Source organism: Perca flavescens, chromosome 15 (assembly GCF_004354835.1).
Source record: "Perca flavescens isolate YP-PL-M2 chromosome 15, PFLA_1.0, whole genome shotgun sequence".
Lineage (NCBI taxonomy): Eukaryota > Metazoa > Chordata > Actinopteri > Perciformes > Percidae > Perca > Perca flavescens.
This window is the reverse complement of record NC_041345.1, coordinates 23,275,898-23,299,343: the sequence shown is the minus strand read 5'-3', so window position 1 is coordinate 23,299,343 and position 23,446 is coordinate 23,275,898. Positions and strand designations below refer to the sequence as shown.

General features: G+C 40.8%; 1 protein-coding gene across 1 annotated transcript; it reads right to left on the bottom strand.

Moving 5' to 3' along the window:
* Positions 1–952: 952 nt before the first annotated feature.
* Positions 953–22,404, bottom strand: rab40c (RAB40c, member RAS oncogene family). The gene is made up of 6 exons (XM_028600098.1): positions 21,037–22,404; positions 13,265–13,325; positions 9,778–9,838; positions 8,981–9,058; positions 5,735–5,957; positions 953–3,045 (listed from the first exon to the last, which is right to left on the bottom strand). The coding sequence occupies exons 1-6, from the start codon at positions 21,176–21,178 to the stop codon at positions 2,771–2,773; spliced, it is 840 nt and encodes a 279-aa protein (XP_028455899.1). The 5' UTR covers positions 21,179–22,404; the 3' UTR covers positions 953–2,770.
* Between the last annotated feature and the right edge of the window lie 1,042 nt (positions 22,405–23,446).

Below are 23,446 nucleotides of genomic sequence, written 5' to 3'. Positions count from 1 at the left end.
CTGTGGTTAAACCCAGTCGGAGCGGTTAAAAAGCAGCGACGAGGAAGAGTTCACGTGTTCCGACGGTTGGTTCAGTCCAGTCACACAAACGACCGATACATTGGAGCAGATGCTTCCTTGTTGTTGAACAATATTTACAACTCGTCCACTTGTATCTGACGTTTCCCACTGGACATGAATGCAGCAAGGAGTGAGAACGTGAGGGGAAACATCATGTGGCGGTTAACCCTTGTGCACCACTCGGGACATTTCTGGCTTTTTCATTTTTTCAATCATTTTGGCTGCGTTAATAACAATAATGACGTAAACTTTAATTATCCTTCTTGGGAAAATTCAATGCTGATGGCATACATTACTGCAAGAGTGGTCTTTTATAAGTCTATAATAAACTCTGCTTCCAAAGGAGACACAAATGCCACTATTGAAAACCATTTAAACCACAAGGTTTGATCCCACGGTTATGACAGCATAAAATCATGCATTGTATTATATAAGGCTTTCAAACTAGAGCGCTGCCTTTCAAAATTGTAGATTTTACTATTTTCCACCAGATTGAGTCCTATAGGTCAAATACATGCTATTCTCCTGGTTTCCACTCAGGGCTCGCTGCTGTGTTACGGATCACTGCAGTGTTTCACGCAACGCAATAATTCTCATAAAAAAACAACAGTGACATTATGTAAAAAAAAAACAACAACAACCTGGCATTTCATGTTTAAAAATTGTGAAACTTAAATATTTGGAAGTTACGATCAGAACGGAAGTTGGTTAAAAATGTAACAGTGATAGTAGAAAATAATATTAATATATAGTATTTAAGCAGTTTTAGGAAGGGGACTTTTTTTCTTTTTAAAGCCACGCACAAGGGTTAATCGTTTTCTCATGATAACTTAATTATATTGATGACAAATAGTGCTCATATTTCAAAGACAACCACTGGTGATATTCTGTATTTTTCTTATTGTCAACAAATCCCACAAAACTAAAACAACTGTGTCCAAAGCCTGATTTATCTTAATCCTCTACGGCGTCGAGTTGTCTAACAAACACCCCACCAAATGTGGATTAATCCCCCGCTGAAAATAGTCCCCAACAAATGCACTATTACCTCCTGTTTGTTTGACATAAACCACCACAATCTCCTGAATGAGTTGGTCATAACAAAACCGATAAACACGGGTCACTGTTTACTGTTAACACAAGAAATATTCCACTTTACCTGACACGATCCTGTCCAGCTACTCAGCCTGGTTTCTGTTTACACTCATCAGACCTTTCACTGCCACTCCCGCCATCATCGGAGGACACCCTCACATATCTGGGCTTCCTGCTCGCTCCACCTCCAACACTGAAACCAATGTATGGAAAGCAGATCGAGTTGATTGTGTGTACGTGTTAAAATAAAATTAGCCAGGACTGGTGTGTGCACGTTCCTGCTGCATGTAGCAGGTGTGACATGACAGGTGAGGTGTGAAATCTAAAACCATGGAGAGCAGGCATGCCTAAACATTTTGCAGCGTCTCCAGACTACAAATCCCAGAAGCTCTTGGGCCAAAAAGAAAACGACAATTGGGATTTGATGACAAATGTGAAGAAAAGAAACAGAATATCGCCAGCATTTTCTTCACGTGGCATCAAGTTAATAATAGTCACAGCAAGGTGGAGAGACTTTAAATAGGATACTTATTCGTCATAGCGTCGAGTGGTATCCACGGCAACAAGCATCATTGGATCCCTCATCACCGCAAGGCGTCTGTGTCTACCACAGAATAAAAATAGAAACCTAAAACTCTAATGTGAGAACTGGTTACTGGGGAAATTTCAGTCATCCATTTCATATTCATGGTTTGTTTTTGTGCTTTAAGCCAGTTTGTTGCAACTGGCTCATTAAAAAAAAACAATGCAGCATGTGTTTATATTGACACAAGACACCTCTACAAAATGTAGGCACGCCAGCAAGTCTGGATCTTTCAGGAGATTTTGGGGGAGTCCAGTTTTGCCTGAAGACCTCTACTTCTACTACAACACCGGGTGGGAACCTTCACTCATATTGTCACCAAGATTTCAATTCAGCGAGTGTTATTAAATAAAACATTTCACCTTCCGATGAGTGTTCAAACACAACTGTTACAGCCAGCTGAGGATAAACAATGACCAATAAAAAGGACTGGCTGGTTACTAGTGTCTCGATCATTAGCTTATTGGTCATTAAAAACAACAGCAAATAAAACCAGGTGTGTGGACAGAAAACCGGTGAAATTATAACCAGACGGGCAGAAAGAAAGAAAAGAAAAAGTGAGACATAAAAGTGAAGAATTGATCTTGAGGTGATTTCTGTGATGCACAGACACAATGAGGCGTGCATCATGAACTAAATAGGTTCGCTTGAGTTGGAGAGGGATTTCTGTACATGTAGTTTAAACTCCCTTTCTCTCATTTGAGCAGTTGGTAGTAGTGAGAGTCAGATGTGTGCAGACCAAGATGCTTGCAGTCGTTCTCCTCTGATATCTTGAGGCACCATTGGAGCCCCCCCCCCCTCCCCCTACCCGGGCCGCACTTTCACCTGGAAAAGTACTTCATGGTCTTTAACATGAAGGTGAGAGGTAGCACTCCTTCATCCCCTTATCCGTCATTCCTGCTCTTCAGCTCTTCAGGTTCAGGGATGTGCTCTTTTCCGCCAACTAACTACATCCTGTACACTCCTGATCACCATGCTGTCGATCATTCCTTGTCTCCACCCCCCCCACCCCTCTGCCGAGGAAGCCGCGAGTTAGGAGATTTTACAGTTGTTGCGGGTGCAGTTCTGCGGCGGGCTCTGCGGCGGACGGATTGACTTGGAGCGCTTCAGGCTGTTGCCCTTGGAGCCGCCGGCCGGGTTGGCCAGCGAGTACGAGCGTCCGTGCATCATGACGGCGTTCATGCCGTTGGCCATGGAGAAGGACTTGAGGTGGGACTTGATGGCGACGGGAAGCGGGAGCTTGTCGATGAGGTGGACCGGCGTGCACGACACGATGGCTCTGCAGCACAGGTCCTGGAGGCTGAACACTGCAGAGAGGAGGGCAACAGTTAGGGCTGGGCGAGACACCACCATATTCTTAACCAAACAGCTCGATGTCGATACTGCCACAATATCGCAGAGTTGACAATTGGTGCTTTCACAAAATATTTACACAATGATTTGTTTTAAATAGAGCCGGGACTTTAACGCCTTAATTAATTACAGACTTTAATGCGTTAATTAATTACACAAAAAATAACACGTTAAACATTTTTTACGCATTTTAATCACACTTATTTTTGCACCGCGGGACGTTTCTCACTGGATGAGTTTCGGCGGACCGATTATACTGGAGCACCAACTAGCGTTCATGACTTCAGATCTTTTATATATGTCAATGCTTAAGACAACAACGAACCACAGTGAACATGAACAAAGAAGCTGTTCTCATTTCAATATCTAACTCAACAGCCTAAATAATTGATGCCGAGTCTGCAAACTGTGTAGAAAAAAAATTAAATCAAACTTCATCCTTTTTGTGAGGTGTTTTTAAACGTTTTTCGAAGGAACCAATGGGTCTTGGGGCGGAGAGCCACAGACAGGAAAGGGAAGTCAGACCTCATTCTGATTAGAGTTTAGATTCTCTGCCCGAGCCCGGCCCGTTATTTTCCGCCACTATCCTTGGGCCGGGCCGGGCCCTTGATCAAGCATTTGTGTTTTTTTTAATCATTACTTTAGCCTAATTGGGTGGGGAGAAAGCTATGCCATAATCAGAACTATTATCTATTTAGGCCAAAGTAACAAATGTGTCCAAAAAGTTACACAAGTTGGACTACAGTTACAAAATGCAACATGTGTCATGCGCGGAGTCTCCTCCTCTCGCACGCATCACACCGGGGCTGCGGGCTGTATTGTGGAGCTTAAGTGCAACATGGAGCTTGAGGATTTAAAGAAAAAAAGAAAAACGGGAGAATTACCTTTGAGCAAGTTTGGAGGAAAGTCGGAGGTATGGAACCATTTTAAACAAGTCGTGTTAAGTGACAACAACATATGTGTCGGCTTTGTTGAGTGCATTAAGTGCGGCCGCTGTTCGCCTATGACAGCAAATAAAACGGGGATGTGGATGATGAAGAGACACATGAAGCAGGCTCGCCAAGGCAGAAAAGATGATAGTCAGCCTTCAACGTCCTCTTTTGTTACTTCTCCAAGCGTAGGCTCCCCCTGAGGGCGAGGCAAGCGGGCAAGCCCTCACTGAGAAATACGTTGAGTTTTTTTACTTTTCTTCATTCAGATCCATTTGCGATCCGTTCCATTCTGAATATTCAAACAGCGCAGTTTACATGCTTCGCTCCGGTTGCATTATTCATTAAGATCATTTTAAACAGATTTTTACAGTTCAAACAACTCTGAATTGTAGTTGAGAACGTCAGTTATAACGGCCCACGGATTAAAAAAAGTGTCTGGTTGAAATCGGGCTCGGGCTCATAATTCCAGTTAATGTGTCGGGCCGGGCCGGGCTCGGACACAACGTGCAGGGGCTCGGGCTGGGTCGGGCTTGATTTTTTTGGGCCCGAACGAAGCTCTAATTCTGATGTGTTAAAAACGTCAGTGTCAACAGGACACGACCTGAAGACATGAATTAGGTTCAGGCTGAGTTTCGACACAGCAAGCTGTTCCTGATTAATCCTCTGAGTTTGCAGGACATCACTTCCACTTGCTTTCTTCTGTAATTACAGATGAGGGAGACAAAAGCATGGCAGGAATGGGGGAGGGTTAATTAGCATATACGGGAGCGTGCCATCAATCTGATGGCCATTTTGGTACCTTAGCACAGAATGTCTTGAATTCTGTCTGAAGCACAGACTTATTACTGTGCCCTCTTGTTTATACTGAAAATCAGTATACAGTTAAATGCAGTTAAACCGATTGAATTGAAGTGTAATCTACAGCTATAAAGTTTAAAAACACATCCCAACTACGTGCAATTGCTGTAGCAAACTAACGTAAATTCGGCAACAGTGACTGAGGCCTGCACTGATTTCAATGGTCATCATATGGAACAGGTTTTATAATAGAGACAGGGTTTGTATTCCTAATTTCTCCTGTTTCCTAGTTAATGCAAACTCAAAGCTTCCTTCATGTTGACCGGTTGATAAATTCACAATAATAATGTACAGTTGCTTTAGGTTTTTCTTTTGAACAGAAACACTGTTTTCATTCACTGCATAACTACTGTCGCTCTTCCAGATTGTTATTGAGCTGCCATTAATTAAACTCTTTCTGCAGATATGTCACATTAAAACCTTCCTTGTATCGGTAGACTTTTAATGTGAAAGATCAGCTTGAGGTGCTGAGTTTTTTTAAATTTTTGTAAGCTTAACAACAATCAGGGAAAAGTGGAATTAACTATTAAATGAAAACAGTGTTTCTGTTTACAGAGAATTGACATGACACAATGCTGTTGTACGGATTGAATTAGTGCTGCAGAAATGTACATTACACTGAATTTACCAGTTTAAAAAAAAATTATTTTTGTTTTTATTTGTTTGTGCTGCAGACCTGGCTGTTATTTGAATGTTGGCTTTCATAAGAGAATTTGCAGAGGTTTGATGCACTCCACAGCATTAAAGCACACTTCTGTAATCACAGCAGATACTTTACTATTTGTTCCAAGCTGCGTTGTTCATTTCATTCCAGGAATTGTTGAATTCTTTGGGCCCCCCCCTGTCCACTCACCTCTGTTGGGCTTCCAGAACTTCTCCATGCCGTGCCTCATCAGGACGATGCGCGACAGCTCTGTGAAGGACTCGATAACGTTGAAGTTGCACAGAGGGCTCACCTCGAAGAAAGTCATGCCGTTCTTCTCGGCGTACGCCCTCGCCTGCTCGGTGGGAACTTGCCGTTTGAAGGCCAGATGTAGCCGGTTACCAACGAGGATTCGAGGCACGCCGGGAGCATGCTGGGAAGGAAAAATCAAACAGGAGGACAGAATGAACCTTCGTTGGTAGCTGTTAATATCAGTAACTTTAACAGGAGGTCCTAAAGTAAGTACTGGTTGCATCTCATGGTTTTCACACCTTTTTTTTCTCAAATTATCTAAACACAACAGTTGATTGCATTAGAAGAATCTCAGTGAAAAAGTACCTCCAGCTGATTTGAAGCATCAGAGGGAGAGAGAAAGTGAATAATAAGAGGCATTACATCCACACAAAGTGACCAGCGGAGGCTTGTTATTAATTCAACAAGCTCCAGGAAGCAGTAGCGTGTATCTTGTCCTTCCACTCTGGCTCAGGCCTCTCTAATTCACCCCGATCTGTTCTGACAAACTGAATGAAACATGATGGCAGCAAGAGGATGACCTCTCTCCTCCTTCACTCCCCCAGACTGTCAACTCTCATCAGCCTCTTTAGTTTCCTCCCTGTTGCCTTTTCATGCTCAGAGTCTCTCCACAGAGCACGGCAACAGGGGAAACAGTAACAGCTGGAGCAGCTGGAGCAGCAGCAGCAGCGATTGTGGTGATGGTGATGGCGGTGGTGGAAAAAGCAAATACTGGAGGTTTTGTACTTTGCCAGTAAGATCGTTGGTTTGAAACTGCCTGATCTCACATTTGGCTAGAAGTCTTATGTCATGTGATCACAGATTTGTTGTGCTATATGTGAGCATGTGTGGGAGATTTTAGTTTTTGTGGTTATGTTTTACATATTTGTATAATTTGTCTTATGTATTTTCTTATGTTTTAAGTGTGCATCTGTTTTATGTTTCAACTATTTGCTGGTAAATAAAAACAAGTGTTTATTATAGGAGGGTATGTTTTAGGTCACTTTGAAGAGATATCAATGAATTACAGTTGACACTAATCAACAGCCGACTCCGTTTACTCAGATTTCAGAGCCATGAAGGCAACGCAAATCAGCCGTTCTTCTTCTCAAGTTCACTCTTCAGCTACCAATATCATGACTACAATACAAAAACAAATCACTGTTAATTACCTACGTCAAGCATGTTTTCAAGAGTCTGCAAGTTGAAATGCTTAAATTAAATGAACTGAAACCAATAGCTGTGTGAAAGTAAGATAATATATATTTGACTATCTACAGCAGCTATATGCTTTAGAAAATATTCAGCATTGATATGAATAATCTGTGATGTTTCTGGCATTAACTTTTAAGAAAAGTGAGGCATGTTTTCCTCAAAAGGCCTCCGAATACAAGTAATACGCAATAAAATTAGAAAGACCAAATACTGTATAAAATGAATTATTTGTGTTCTGCAAAATATCATATTGCATAACTGGGATTCAAAAACATCCGTAGTATAAATAGAATTGCTGTTAGTTTTAGAAAAGGTAATAGTGGTACAGAAGGAGTAATAGCTGCACTTTGTTGATCCCACAACATAATCCCACATCACTGAGACACTAAGATAATGCTGAGACAATTTTTTTTTAAATTATTTAAACTTATTTTATTCTGGTAATGACTTTATTTATTTATTTTACTTATTATTTTAGAGCCGGTGTTGTCGGCTGTGGTTGTTTGTTTGCTGAAGTTGTTTTTCAGTGTCTTTTTATTGCACTGATCAGGAGTGCTCCTAATGTAGTTCTATTCTGTAAATTGAGAATAAAAGCGTTCTATTTCTAAATAATTCATTAAGCAACATATTTGGTTTCCAAATATCCAGATGTGAGAATTTGTTCATTTTGAATATCTTTGGATTTTGGACACAAAAAACTATATTAAGAAGCCGCCTTTAGCCCTGGAAATATATGAAGGGCATTTTTCACAATTTCACATTTGAGAGACTGAATGATGAATTGATTGATCAAAAATATTAAACTGAAAAATAATAATAAAATAGAAATGAAAATGACAATAAGTTGCAGCCCGACATTGAGACAACAAATGGGCAACATACTGTCTGTTCAGGATGATGGAGTAATCAAATACACACAGCGCATAACCAGTTATTAAACCTAAAGAGTTCACTTCTCTGCACACCGTTTAACTTTCACCATCCACAGATTTCCCCTCCCTCCTTCTCTACTTTATTTCTGTCCTGTGGCAGACGACGACCACACCACGTCTGTGGAGGTGGAGCAGGAAAAGGCCAAACAGAAACATACATTCCACAGGCCAAAAATATCACCACACACACACACACACACACACACACACACACACACACACACACACACACACACACACACACACACACACACACACACACACACACACACACACACACACACACACACACACACACACACACACACACAATGTTTCTAAGTCAGCAGGAAGGACATCGCACGCACGCACGCACACAGGTCGTCTTAAGTGATTCACTTAACTCCTTCTATTGACCCTTTGTCCCATCTTATAAATGGGAACATGAAGTCTGAAAGCAAAGAGATGAATTCAAACTTCCCCGGTGCCTGCAGCTTATCAGAAGCTTATTATCAGAAGATCCAGCTGGATTGTTGCAGCAATACAATAGGAAAAAAAACAACTAATAAACAAAAAAATTACCACGAGAAATCCTGAAAGAAATGTCATTCTGGAAGAGCACTCTGATTTGTGGACATTTTAACAGATTTTATATTCGTCTAGTGCCAACAATCCTGTCCTCTTGTGGGAAAATTCAGTGTCTATTCACTGTAAAAGATTACAGTCTGCAAACATTTTGCAGGCTTTTTTTTGCAGGATTTCTGACTCGAGTGTTAAAAACAGTTACATTTAGCACCAAATCTGTGTAACAACTGGTATCAAGCCAAACTTGCTGCAACAGCTTATTGGACATTAATGAGCATGATAATGGCCATAATATACTTCCATCATAATGTTTTAAGCTCTTAAGTCTACGTGGGTTAATCGCAATAGTTCGTATGACAATTATTTGTCAAGTCAAACTCAAGATTGTTGTAGCCATAATCCCAAATCCATCAAACCTCACCGCACCAATCATCAGCCCATCTCCCAGACTCACCTCATCAATCTCTCTGATCCACCGGTCGATTCCATCAAAGGACCACCTGTTGGTGATGTCATACACCAGGAGGATCCCCTGAGACACACACAACAAGATCAACAGGAAGTCAAACATGCTGTCTGTGGTCCCTATGACAAAAGCTTGCTTCTTTACATTAAGTCAAGCAGGTTTACTTCATGCAGAGTGGAGTTCACGCCAGAAACACACTGCACGCTAAGCACCGCGATTAGCCGTGAAGCGTAGATTCACGCCTGATGCACACCTTTCTGTTCATACCAGCCGCGCATTTCTCCGTGCCATAGTCACAAAGCGATCCCTCTCCTCTCCACTCTACAGAACGTCTCTCTCTCTCGCTCTCTCTTTTTAAGTGTGTGTGTGTGTGTGTGTGTGTGTGTGTGTGTGTGTGTGTGTGTCCGTCAGTCTCTCTCTCTGCGCGCCTGATCGCTGTCTTGCTGTAGACACAACTGAGAAGTCAAGACAGCCAAAATCCCCATAAACCTGGGTGTTTTATTTTGAAATTTGTTTTATTTTGTAAAGTACCCGGATGCACTGTTGCTTTCCTGTATTGACATTTACCTGCCTGGCTTGACACATTCTCTCGCGAAAGTAACTATCACAGCAGCGCGCGGGCCGGGGCAGCCGCTCCGCTCCTGACCGCAGCTGGTGTGGCCGGACAGGTTGGATAACACCGGCGCCGAAATGAAAATAGCTCCGCTTCGCGGCTATTTGCAGCACTTCAGCGTACGGTGTGTTTCTGCCCTTAAGTTAGTCTATTTAAGTAGTGTGCTCCTCACCTGTGCACCGCGGGAATATGAGCGAAAGATGGTGCAGAACCTCCCCTGTCCAGAGGTGTCCCTGAAGAGAGAAAGAAAATGCAGGAAGTAAGATCAGTAGTCAAGTCCGATTGGTTAATCTGCCAGGAAGTAAAACCTTTACTTAGAGAAGTAGTAGGCCTCAGCATTGAGGGCAAAAACACTGGCCTGACAACTGGTCTGACTTTTTCATCACTTCTTCAGTTTCAGCAGAGGTGAGTGTGCGTAGAGCTAGTTATTTTGTCTTAAGGTAACGTACTCTGTGTACTTTTACTGCATGTTCATCACCCAAATCTACATGACTATATCGGTATGGCCATTTTCTTTTGTCTCTCCCGTGATTTTGTGGCCTACTTATAAAATCCTAATCCATTAATTTTACAATATGTATCTGACATACTCTCAGCCTTGCAAAGCCAGTCTACATTGTGTGCTTTCAGTTTTTTTTCCAAAGAGAATAACTGAGTATAGAATAAATTGAGCCTGACGAATCCTGACAAGTCTCTCTACACTCCCAAACCTTGTGAACAGCTATTTAAAAACAGGTGTCGCAGATATAAAAGAAAAGCATAAATTAACAGCTTCACAGCTTGTGTTGCATCTCAAGAGTTAGAAACTATTTTTGGAGGAGAGTTTGAAGAACAGTTTCAGACCAGCTGCTTTGCTTTTACAGTCTGGAAATGAATCGCAAAGACTAGTTACAGCTCAGCCAGTTGTGTGTTGAGAGACAAACATCTGTCAATCATCTATTGTGCAGTCTACCAGACATGACGTCCCGACTAATTAAACGTGTGCGCTTCTTAAGGCAGGGGCAGCTTCATGAATGACTATTAAAGAGTTAAGTTGTGCTGACCTGTCTTATTGATATTACATAAAACTGACATCAGCTTTTTAATAAAAGGTGCGATCAGCCTTAGAAATCAGCAAACCAATATATTGGTCTTTGAGCCTGATGATGGTTTAACGAATGGATAGTAATCATTTCTAAGCCATCACCTAGTCAAAGACGATCTAAGAGGGGTCGGCCTGGTGGTATGACGTTGTATAGTGCTGATCGTGAACCACAAAGTCCTTGATGCACTTTATTCCCCTTCTCTCTTTCACCTCATTTCCTGTCCCCTCACGGTCAACCCTCTAATAAAAAAGGCATATAATGGTAGGGAGACAAAGAGACACATAACTCAGTCAGATAGACCCCCATCTGAAGTGGTTGATTGGTGACTAGACAAAAGTCAGTGGTGAGGTTGGTTTCATTTAAAAAGTCTCAGTAATTTCCTAAAACTGTTTTTTTTAAATCGCACAAACAGGAGAAAATTAGTGCATTTGTTGGGAACTATTTTCAGCAGCGGATTAATCCACATATGGTGCTCTAGTGAGTATTTGTGGCAGCAGGAAGGTGTGTGTGGGATTGAATCATAATAAACTACAGTGTGTGTGTGTTCACGGTAAAATAAAAGAAAAGGAACATGTCACCCAGGGCAACAGTGTGGCTCATTGATGTGTTTTATGAACAATGGAGCTCTACAGCACAGAGGAAAAAGATAAAGTATATCAGGCTCTGACACACACACACACACACACACACACACACACACACACACACACACACACACACACACACACACACACACACACACACACACACACACACACACACACACACACACACACACACACACACACACACACACACACACACACACACACACACACACACACACACACACACACGCAGAGGATGAGGTAAAGAGTGTGAGTGAGAAGAAAAGACAACATTTAGACAGTGAGGAGAAGAGGAAAGACTGAGGCAGCAAAAATAAAGAAGATTCTATGTGATGGAGCTGCCTTTTAACTTTTCCCTCCACAGGGAAGACAAGGCGTTGCTTCTCCCCTGAGGAGTTGAATTCCTTGGCCTACTTCCACCAAACAGGCCTCGCCTAGCACTGCAGTGTGTCTTAACTGACAATTACACGCATCCACTGCATCTCTACTGAGGCAAGATTATTTGTGAGGCATGTAACAATATGCAGTGAAGTGAGGAGTTGCACCCATAACATCTGCAGTAAAGTACATGCACCTCGCAGCTGGGTATGTTTTTTTTTCCTGTATTGTTTACATTAGATATCTAATGCATTGGTTTAGATATTATATAATAGAAAAAAGATGAAGACATTTGATGTATCTGCAAATATGTTTTGTTTCTGCACAAGTATGCAACCATATAACCCTTCCTACTTAGTATATTTGGCTCTGTGTGTCTCTTTGGCTTATTTTAAAATGTGATGTGTTATGTAAATGTAACCCCGCTTTTTCCCTTAAGTAGCTTTCACTGTCTGACACTATCCGATATATTCTGTATCATGCTGTTCCAGCTCTTCATTGAAGCTCTATGATGTTTACACTGAGTGAAATATTCAGACCCAAGACTTCATGTTTTTCATGGCTGCTAACTTAAAATATTTAAGATGCACTGTGCATCATTCAATACACATTTCCCTAAAATTTAGACCATGAAAAGATGAGAGTGCAGCACAAACGTGAAGAGAAGAGACTTCTGTGTGGGGTGAAAATGTTTCCATTTGAGCTAAATGTTATTGCTTATCCTGGAGCTTTAATGAATCTACTTGATGAACATAGGGAGGCAAAAACCAGCACAGGCACACTCTCATACACACAAAGTCAGTGCGTATCTAGCTTACAACCGTCTGAACACTGGCTGCTTGGGGGCGCATAAATCAAAGCGCTCAAATAACGCAAAAATCAGAAATTTTATTTGCATTCTTTATGAACACTCACTTACCTTTAGGGGTCTCTCTAGACATCAAAAACGTTTTGGTTTTATTTGTCCAGATTTTGAGATTGTTGTCTCTGCGATTTTCACCTCCACCCAAATACAATACAGGTGAATAGAATATTGATTGATTGATTGACTGATTTAAATTCATTTTGAACATGTAAAAGAAAACAGAAAAGGTCAAATAATAGGTCAAAATAATAAAAATATTGTTTGTGGTGCTAAAAGCATTGACAAATGACATTCAAAACCTCTGTAATCATTTTCTCATACTTTCTCCTCTAGAAATTCCTTATGAAAACAGAAAGTGACCTATGTGGATTATTCAGAATAACAGGAACACTGTCCCTGGAAAGTCATGTTGTTATTGTATTGTTCAAAAGTAATTTGCCAATGCCGTGAGCACCATGAATTAAATTCTATTCAGCTCTGTCGCATCAGGTTTGAGAAGGAAACCTCAGAGACAGATAATTCAAAACCTGGGCAGATAAAACCAAACCTCATGGTTTGACATCACAAGATGGTAATACTTTGGCTGAACAAAACCCATAAAAGGTCTGGAAGGGTACTGTATTGGGTTTGGATTTAAAAGTGCATTCCAGAAAAGAAACAGCAGTCACTCTGTCTATTGTACAGACAACAACAGGGTATTCGTCAGCAGTGATGTGCGCTTACCAGAGCTCCAGTTTCACTCTCCTCCCGTCCAGAAGAATGGTGGTGGTTTTATAGTCAATACCTAGACAGAGAGGGGACAGACAGGCAGGGATTAGGCAAATGGATGCATCAAGAAGGCCAGTATCAAGAGACAAGCTGACCCAAGGCAAAATGCCTCATTATCTATTTGAGCCACTTCAACTGAATCAAATTGTAAATTTACCCACAACGCACTACAGAGAACTGTAATTAGCTTCAAAAATATGACAACCGTGTATTTACAGGTGACAACATAAAAGAGATCTTTCAGCTTGCTTGGAAAATATTTCTTTTTTTGTTTTTGTCTTGTTTTCATCAAAAGGTAACAACTATGCCAAGTCCCTTCCCATTCCTGCTTTTCACCAACATCACTTAGCTACAGTGTAAATACCCTTTGCTTTTTATTCCGCTTCCATAGTGTGTGTCCTGCTCTATTATTCAGACTCTCCTCTCTGAATTGTACTTAATTCTTGGTTGGTAAATACTTGGGTCGTTAATAGGTATGGGCCGGCTTCCGGTTTGAGGGTACCGCGGTTTTCAAAACTCAAGTTTTCAAAACCACTAAAATTTTCTGTCATACCGTTTTTAATGAGTCTTCAAGGACATAAAGTGCAGTTTAGAAATCCCTCTCCCTGCCAATGTGCAGTGTGTTTCAAAATAAAATACATCGTGTTCAATGTTTATTACCCAGACATTTCAAAAATAATACATTTATAGCTTCCGTTGCAATACTGTAATACCAAGAAACCGTGATATTTTTGCTGAAGGTTATTCCGTCAGAATCTCATACCGGCCTATGCCTAGTTATTAATAACAGCCATTTATGTATGTAGATTCAAGGTTAAAGGGATTATTCAGATTTTTTTTAAGTGGGGTTGTATGAGGTATTATCCATAATCAGTGTATTAGCTATGGTAGATCGGGATCGGCACGTCCCCAGTTTGGAGAACTGGACGGAGGCAGCAGCTAAACATATTTTTGACACCTAAAAATATAAATATCAGACAGCGTTACAGCACGCACGGAGATGAGAAGGGTATGTATGGATTTGTCTAACTCTGGGGGTTACGGTGAATAAGCTAAAGTCCCAATAAGTCGGCGTGTTCCTTTAACATTCTGTTATGTATGTGTAGGTTGTGTGTGATGTCTGTAAACTACTGGGACCTTGAATTTCCCCTTGGGGATCAATAAAGTATCTGTCTATCATGTGATTGCAGTACACATACAATAAAAAAAATATGAATTGATTTTGAATCGGTAGAGCTTGAATCACGATTTGAATACGAATCAATTGTTTTGCACACCCCTACTAATATATTGAAGTTATTTCACAGGATAAGTGAAAGAAAATGAGCAAAGTGAGTGGGCTTCATCCTCTGGGAACTGTGAAAGTTTGGATAAAATTTCATGTCAATCCAGCCGATAGCTGTTGAGATATTTTAGTCTGGACCAAAGTGGTGGACCAGCAGCCCGACAGACCAACATTGCCGTCCCTAAAGTCACACTGCTACTGTGCTATAAACATGTTGGTGTCCAAGGGAAGTATTTTATCATCTTCATTATTGAGATTACAAACGTGACAAAAATCTAAAAAGTAAGAACCAGGTTTAACTGTCAGTAAAGAGGCAGCAGTGTTGTTCAGCCTCAGGCAGCTAACAGATCTCTGTGTTCTTATCCGTTGTTGTAGCTCATTTCTGATAAACCTGTCTGACCGCTACACCTGTCGCCCTGCTGCGCCATGTCTCAACATGTTCACCTGAGTGCCCCTGCCAGGATCCTGTGGTTTTCACTGTGTCTGGTACCACCTGAGGCTAAACTGGTGAACCACTGGATAATGAGTGTCTTCCACTTCCTATCAGATGTTCATCTTTTTACAACAGTTGTATGTGTGATTGTGTAGAGCTCTGCCCTGAAATGCTAGCTTAAAACCAGCTAACAAGAGTTCAAACTGTTCAGTACAAGCTTAATATTTGGGTCTACTGGCTGCTTTAAGAATAAGGCTGGTATTTTTCTATATTCTTCAATAATTCAGAGCCGGACTGTATCCAGTCAGTTTTTTGGTACGACAGCTTATAAAAAACTGTTATGGGTTCTTTACTGTCATCAGATATTATGGAAACATGCTAAGTTGAAATAATATCTTCTCTGACCACAATGCTAAAGCCAGTATTTTCTTCTTTGAAATTTCCATTCTGTGACGGAATGTCTGTTTTTGTTTTGGCCTGTGTGTTGTTATCAACTGGCCATTTTGACACCGGGTTGCCAGACATGAAACGCAAAACATTCAAAAACAGCGTGCGGCAGCCATTTTAGCAGCAACAAAACAAACTAACGTTACCATCACCTGCTTCAAGGTTGTGATATTTTAGAGAGTAAGGTGATTCCCACTTTGTCACAAAAAGGCATGCCACCCAAATGTGTAATGTATAGTTAATAGACAAGCAGTGTAACAGGGTCTGGGAAAATCTCCCACCTGCCGAAATTCTTCCCTTTTTAGCGGCTGTTGCAGTTACGTTAAGCTGAGAAAGAGTGGCTGTCTGTCGAGCGCAAAGCTACGCAAGGTTGCAGACTTTTCAGCGGTCGTAATTGTTACGTTTAGCCGATAAAGGGGACTGTCAGCCGGGTACAGAGCTCAGACACAAAACAGACATTAACATCCCAGTAACGTTTGAAAAAGCTTTCCCAGACTCTCGTGACTGCATCAGCCTCTGGCAGGTAGCAGCTGCTGGCTAACAAAATTAGCAATATCTTCCAATTTTCCAGGCAACATAAAGCTGCTGCCGAGCTAAAGTGCTGAGCTCAGGCTAACCTAATTGAATTGGAGAGAGTGCGGGTCTTTGTACCAAGTGCTTCCTCTCCTCTGCCAGGGCTCACTTAGATATCCCAGATAATCAATAGCTTCTGTGATGTCTCTGACATCTTAGCTGAATACTGCCGCTTCTATCCTGGGAGTCGGTTTACTTTGTTTGTTCGTTGGATGCACTCAAAGCTGTGCAACGCTTATAATGTTCAGCCTTTGTACTTGAGGCTGTGTCAGAGAGGTGCTGAATTAACTATATGGCAATGTTTGAGTTGATGTTTTCTGTCAAGCACAGGCGTGGGTGACATGGCCTAAACAGTAACTAACAATTATTAGTTTCTCAATTGATTTTCTGTAAAATATACCGTTTTACGGAAACACTGACCAGAAAGGTACTGCATGTCTGCATTTAGTTATTCCAGTGAATGATTTGTAACATTTACATAATATCAGTATATGTGAAATACATTAAATCTACAGGTGCAAATAACATGTAAAGGGTGCAAAGGAAGGAATGAAATAAGGAGGAAAAGAGAGCAAAGCGCAGAAAATCTCATTTGACAGCAGACGGCATTTACAGCTAAGCTCTGTGGTAATATTGAACAGTCAGGTCTGTGCATCTTTCAAGAGGATTAGACCAAGTTCCGCTTTTCTTTTTACCTACCAATTCACTCTCTTACATACTCATTAAACCCCTCTCTCCTTCAGGAGGGCGGTATGGGGGTTATCTCTGAGCTGTGTTGTCTATGGATATGCCACTATCAAAACAGCCAGTCTGCTGCTATAGAGAAACAATGGACCGCCGTGCCTGTATGACCCCGGGGGAATATCCTATTGTTTGTGTGTGCTGAATGAAAAACAGATTTAAGAGTCTCACTTGCCTTGCAGCTGCACTGAAACGCGTCTTTTTAAACCCACTTTTGCATTTGAATTGTCTTTATTGTCCCGCTCGGTGTTATCAGATGGCTAACGGCAACAGACTGTGAAATTCAAAACCTTATCACAGTGGGAAAAATTAATCTGGCGATCCCCTTAGAAATTATTTGTAACCCCAACACACCAATGCCCCCTCCAAAAGCCCCCCTTAGCATCAGTCATGGTTAGTTAATAGAATGATACATACAGCGAGACGATAGAGATTCTGTTATCCTGTCACGACTGAAAAAACTATCCCTTTAATATCTCTAGATGTATTTAGGCCATTGTGGGCAACATTAGAAAGTATTGCACAGGAATGTTTTTTGATAATTTAGAGGTTTGAGATGAAGTTCATCAGGTTTTTAAATTATTTGGATTTAATAAAAGACTTTTCTATAGGTTTTATGTATTATGCAGCAGGATAAAAGGAAAAACTTCTGGCTCAATTTTCATGACACTTGGTGAGAGTGCATGGGCCAAGAAGAACCTATTAAATTGTGGAGCGGATCCAGATTACGCGGTGGATACCATATTTTTCGCTTTCGTGAACATTGTGAGATATGGCATATGTGCTGGATTCATGTGGTGTCGATTCAAATAATGGGAATAATTTGTTCCCGGCTGGGAGAATTCACGTGAATGCCCTTCATGTTGGTGCATTGACGTTGCGAGATAGGGCATGCCTCGGCAGAGGTCTGGGCTGCCTTGAGCTCTCCGAGTGTCTTTCTAGTTCTTATGGTACATAGAGATTAATTGAGAGTATCTGATTCTTTGTTTTGTACCGAAAGTTTAAAAAAAAATGCCCCTACAATTTCCCAGAACCCAAGGCAACGTTATTTTTCCCTGACTAACGATCCAAAACTCAAAGATATTCAGTTAACATCATATGTAGGGTCGGTTTTTTGGGCAGTCTGCAGATTATCTGTATTATTAGCGTTTTATTTGCCTGATAGCCGACAAAGTTAATGAATTAAAAAGTGTGCTACTTTGGCTTCGCTAAAGCTCTGTGTCTGTCCTTCTGCTTCAGTTTCACTGACCACTGAGTCTGACTTAATGTCCCGCCCACAACTATCTGACTCTTTGTTACTGTGTATTATGTTGAAAGTTTCTAATTCATTAAATAATTGCTTAAAGCATTTAAACAAAGTTTTGTGTTGGATTTTGGAACATTCCAAAATCTCAGTTTTGACTTAAAGATTTTCATTTTGATTGTATATGCATATCGGTTCCAAATATCAGTTATCGGTTTTATTAACAATTAATAATCAGTATCAGCCTAGAAAAAACAGAATCAGTCGATCCCTAATCATATGTGTGCCACTTAGAGCAGAGGAGAGACGGGTAAAAGGAAGATAATGTTGTCCGTACCGGTTAACAGGCTCGGTAGTGAAGGGTGGATCTAATTTATGCTGAAGTGAAGAGTAGTTTGTGTGGATTTCAAGTACCGTTACTGATAACTATTCTAAAGTTCCTTTAAATAGAAACTTTTAAGCGTTACATTTGGGAATGGGCCAACTCCCCACACCAAAGCAGTCAACCTAGGGGAAACACTGATGCATGATGCATTTGTCATGACTAGCCACTATTCTGATCACCAAATTTCAAATCAATAAAGCACCAATCACTGACAGAGCAAGTGGCTGCCCTAAATCAGGGAGGGAGCCAATCATGGCCTGAGGACAACGCCATCCTATCACAATCTGTTCTTCTGTCCTGTTTTTCTCCTCTTAAAATATTTAGGTTCCTCAGAAGTGCCCCCCCCTTCCATTCACTCTAACCTCGCTTTGCCGGAGGGATGAAAATCAATAGCAGAGCTTCTGTCAGCACAAACATCCCAGCTGAAGCGTGTTCAGCTGCGCTCCACTCTGCCCTCCATATTTAATGAAGCCGTTTCAAGGCTTTTGATGTTGCTCGCTTGCATCCCATTAGAACAACTTCCTCTTTGAGAGACTCTTTAGAAGCTGGCCGGGCTCACGGTTCGTCTATAGAGGAATGACGGGTTCTCGTTGGGCTCGGTGTTTAAAAAACCACAACCACAAGGCATCAAACTCGATGAAAACCTCATCAACTCTATTGATCAAGTCATTATTAGTTAATTATAATGGTGACCTCCCTCTCTAAATCACCGAAACAGTTTGGCCTTCAGTTAATGTGGGTGCCTGAAAACACATATCTGGGAAGGTCTTCACACTGCTGCCAAATGCCAACAGGCGGCATCACCCTTTAGCAGAATTCATTAGATAAGTAATGGTGAAAGGGCTCATTCTGCTGACTGATGTATATTTTATGAACAGTTGCTGTCATCTTGAGAGGACGAGATGATTTTTTTAAATCTGAATAACTACTCAGGGAAACTATGAAAGCATCTCTGGTGAGGACGGTTTGCTGGAACACATATGTTAACAAATGCACTTCACATGCACATTTTACCTTGAGCAAATAATTAACTGAGCATCTTATATACCACTATAAGTGCTTTAAAGTGGAGATTGGAGTCTAATGCATGTGATGGATGTACTCTCTTCCTCTCTGTCCTGCTGTGCACGTCATTACAACAACCTATTAGCATCCCCAGAGTGATTCCGGTGATACAGGATTTATCACCACATCTTTAAGGACCATGACAGAGTTTTTGCATGGTTAAGCCAATTTACAAAAAGTATCCATTATTACTGATCACTATTTTCCAAAGCATACTATAGCACGTTAATGCTTTTAAATTGTGCGTTTCCTGCCTTCAATGCTGCCATTCGTTCATCTCATTCCAGTTTACTATTAAAATTAATTTGCAGATATATTAGAGTTGCCTGAGTCGAGGTAATCCATCACAGTTACCATCATGTCTGCTTTTATTGTTGGCTTCAGGCACACGCGTCTATAGGAGCATGAGTAATGTGGTATTTATAATGGCCAAGCCATGTAATAAATAAGGCTTTTATTATTTAAAAAAAAAGGTATAGAAAAGTCACTATAATACCATGAAATAAAATCCAAAACAACATTGAAACACATTGAAAAATGGTAATATGCATATGATTTGTTGTACAAAAACACTGTTATGGTCCTTTAAGAACTTTCCTACCCTATATGAAGTCTGCTCTTGTTCAGGGCTTCCCTTTGATGAGAGTGTGTGAGTATGTGTGTACAGCAGCCACAGACCACCAGCTTACTGCAGCAGCAGGCGGTGATCAGATAGTGGCTGTCAGCCCCAGAGCAACAGCTTTGAGAGAGCCAGGTGACCTGAGCTCCTGCACCAGGGGAGGAATCATCTGACTGGGCAAAGCTCCATCGGCCTTCCCCTTCACAGCATGGTGGATGGAGTTAAACGAGCTTGTGTTCCTAAGTGTACCTACTCTAAAGTAACAAATACAGATGACTTAGAAATCTAATTCTGTAATCTAATTCAATTAGTCTCAGTAATGTTCCAATCAAAGCTACAGTAGATTTGTATAGGTCTGGGCAGCATACTTAAAGCAATGGCTAAGCAGCGTCCAATCAACTCAAATACATGTATGTACAGTACAGTATATATATATATATATATATATATATATATATATATATATATATATACTGTACATACATGTATGTACACACACACACAAGTACCAAAGCATATAGCTTCCTTTATTTTTATTTTTTACAGTTGGAAACCACTGACGTTGTTAAGGAAAAAAAAAGAGGAACCATCATACTGGAGAGGATGTTGATTTGTGTTAACTAGGCCTGGAAATCTATTTTCTGTCTATTAGACTAAGAAGAGGTCATGAAAACTATTGTTTAGAGAGTGAAATTCAACAACAACGCACAAACAGTCTGACTCACTCACTCCGATGTCAATGCTCTGTTATTATGAGCGTCAGAGGGCTCATTGTATTCTCCACAGTCCACACAGCAAAATGCGCTGCTAGTATGTTCAAGACTTTTCTGATGAGAAAGCATGCCATAACACAAGGAGCTCATCATCATCATCATCATAATAATAGCACAATACTAAGCCAGCAGTTCCCAATCAGCGGAGAGAAAAGTAACTCACCACTACTGTAAGCGTACGGGGACTCGGCTGATCCATCCTGCAGACTGTCCAGGATCTCTCCTTTTCCCACATCGCTGTCTCCGACCAGGAGGAACTTGAGCAGGTAGTCGTAGCTTTTCACTGGGCTGCCCTGGCTGCCCATCGTATTCACATCTGAGCCCAGGGGCTGAAGTAGAGTGACTGTAAACTTCCCCCGTGGACACAAGGTTGGGTAACCCCCTTGTGTGTTATCCCACTCAGTTGAACCAAAACAAAGGCTTGTTATGCCATTAACTTACTGAATGGGGGTCCACGAGCTTAAAGTCCTTGTTTTGCCTGTTAACAGTCTTCCAAATGATGTGCAATTTTCAGACTAAAAAAGGGCCAGTCAACAGAAATGACCTGCTTGAATCCTCCTTATTGGTAAAAGCAAAGGTGACAAAAATAATAGTTTGGTCATAGGTGGTGGGGGAAGAAAACTTTATGTAATGTAAACAACTGGTACTGTCTTTCAAACTGATAACTGGCAGCTTATAAATAACCACAATCTGACACTAAAGTTCCTTCTTGAGCCAAAAAGACATTATTTTAGTAACAGATTAACATATATTTTAAAGTAAAAGCACAGGTTTTCAAAGTGTACATAAATCTGTATCCGGACTCTTGTAGGCTTGGTGGCAAAAGTCTATGCAGGGAAGAAAAAAATGCTTATTGTCTGGAATTGTAATTATAATATGCCATTTTGAAAATTTTATGAGCAGATATTACTGCTGAGATAGGTTTTCTAGTTAGCAAACAAACTACCTAAACTGGACTCTGTCTTTTTGTTCCCATTTAAGTGAAGCTAAGTTAGCAGAGGAACAACAAGCTAGCCCTGCCGGAGATCTAGCCAACTAGCTTAGCTATTAGCACGGCTGCTAACGTTGCCAAAGCAGTCATCACCAGACACGATAGTTATTAAACACACTGTCACTGGTTATGCGTTACGCTACACATTTAACGTTGCCCTTTACAAGCCTACTTCCCACTGGATAAAGAAAGACTGTTCACGCCAAGCTAAATGCTAACGTAGCTAGCGCAGCCCGTAGTTCAACTTCAACCGACGTCTGTGTAGTTTCAGGCCCCCTTGTCTTTCTTTAGTCCGGGATGACAAAGATCCCCGTAACTTTACTGCGTTAAATCCAGAAAACACCGATATCTGCAGTGGGATCAAACGCCTGTGGCATTTTTACGTCCAGTCCAAATCTCTGTAGGTGTACTCAGTAATCTCAGTTCGTGATTTGTCCATTTTCCTCCATTATATTCAATCATAATCACAGCTGTGGTTCCTCAGTACTGCACAACAACACTAAATGCGCTGCTGACAGATCGGCTGCTCGCCACAGTGCGTTGCCGTCTCCTCTTTTTGGTTCCCGCCCTCTCGCTCCAAGCCCCGCCTTTCTATTCTTATGATTGGACGCTGACTCCGCGGTGACTTACGCGAGGTTGAATACATTGGCTAAGCAAAACGTCCATCAAAGTCTGCTGTCAACAACACGCAGATGGCGAGGACAACGAAGATGCTTCATTTCTCACTGAATACGTACAGGACAATGGATACAACATGATTAAATCAAAGCTCTGAAATGCCAAGTGAAATTTTGAAAATTGGATTGATTTGGCTGAGGACCTTCAGCCAAATCAAAGAGACAATTTTGGGGTATTTTGGGAGATATTGTGTGCGTTCTTATAGTAAATTAAAGAACATCACATCTGTTTAAATTAAACTTTATTGATCCCCAGCTGTGAATTTCGGTTTTTGCAGCCGTACAACAGAAACCACAGGAATACATATAGATAAGTAGAAAGTACCAGAAATAAATAATAAAAGGTAGCATAAACTTAAATAAGAATAGAACAAAAATAGAAACTAAGAATATTTGGAGACAAAAGGACATGGTAAAATGACAGTGGTGTGGTAAAGCAGAGTCAACAGGTCTATGTAACAGTGTGCACCGGGATAATATATCATTAAGTTATTAAACTGAAGTGTAGTAATATAGTATAAAATTAACATAACATAGTAGTACAACAATATAGTATATAAGTAGCACAGCAATATAACATAGAATAGAATAGACTTACAAAGGCTATAAGATGTGAGGCAGCCTACACATTAGTGCATCACTTATTATAATCCAGTAATATGATTCTGAAATTTGCCATTCTGCAAAATGAGTCTTTTTACTTTTGGTGCTATGCTATATTTAGCTAAAACCTTATTCATTAATATTTTGAATGCAGTTGTTTTACACTGTGGTATTACTGTGGTATATTTAAGTAAAATATCTGAATACTTTGTCCACCATTGCCAACAATCAGAACAAGTGAAGTTAAACTGATCTTATCTGATTCACCAGAACAGTACTTCCTGAAATGTTGGACTGTTCCT

Bases quoted from the DNA above. Each gene is read 5' to 3' on its own strand.
- rab40c (XM_028600098.1), bottom strand. From the start codon at position 21,178: ATGGGCAGCCAGGGCAGCCCAGTGAAAAGCTACGACTACCTGCTCAAG. The intron at 13,326-21,036 runs GTGAGTTACTTT...CTCTCTGTCTAG, and splicing joins CCCGTACGCTTACAGTAGTG to GTATTGACTATAAAACCACC. The intron at 9,839-13,264 runs GTAAGCGCACAT...TTCTCTCTTCAG, and splicing joins AGAGTGAAACTGGAGCTCTG to GGACACCTCTGGACAGGGGA.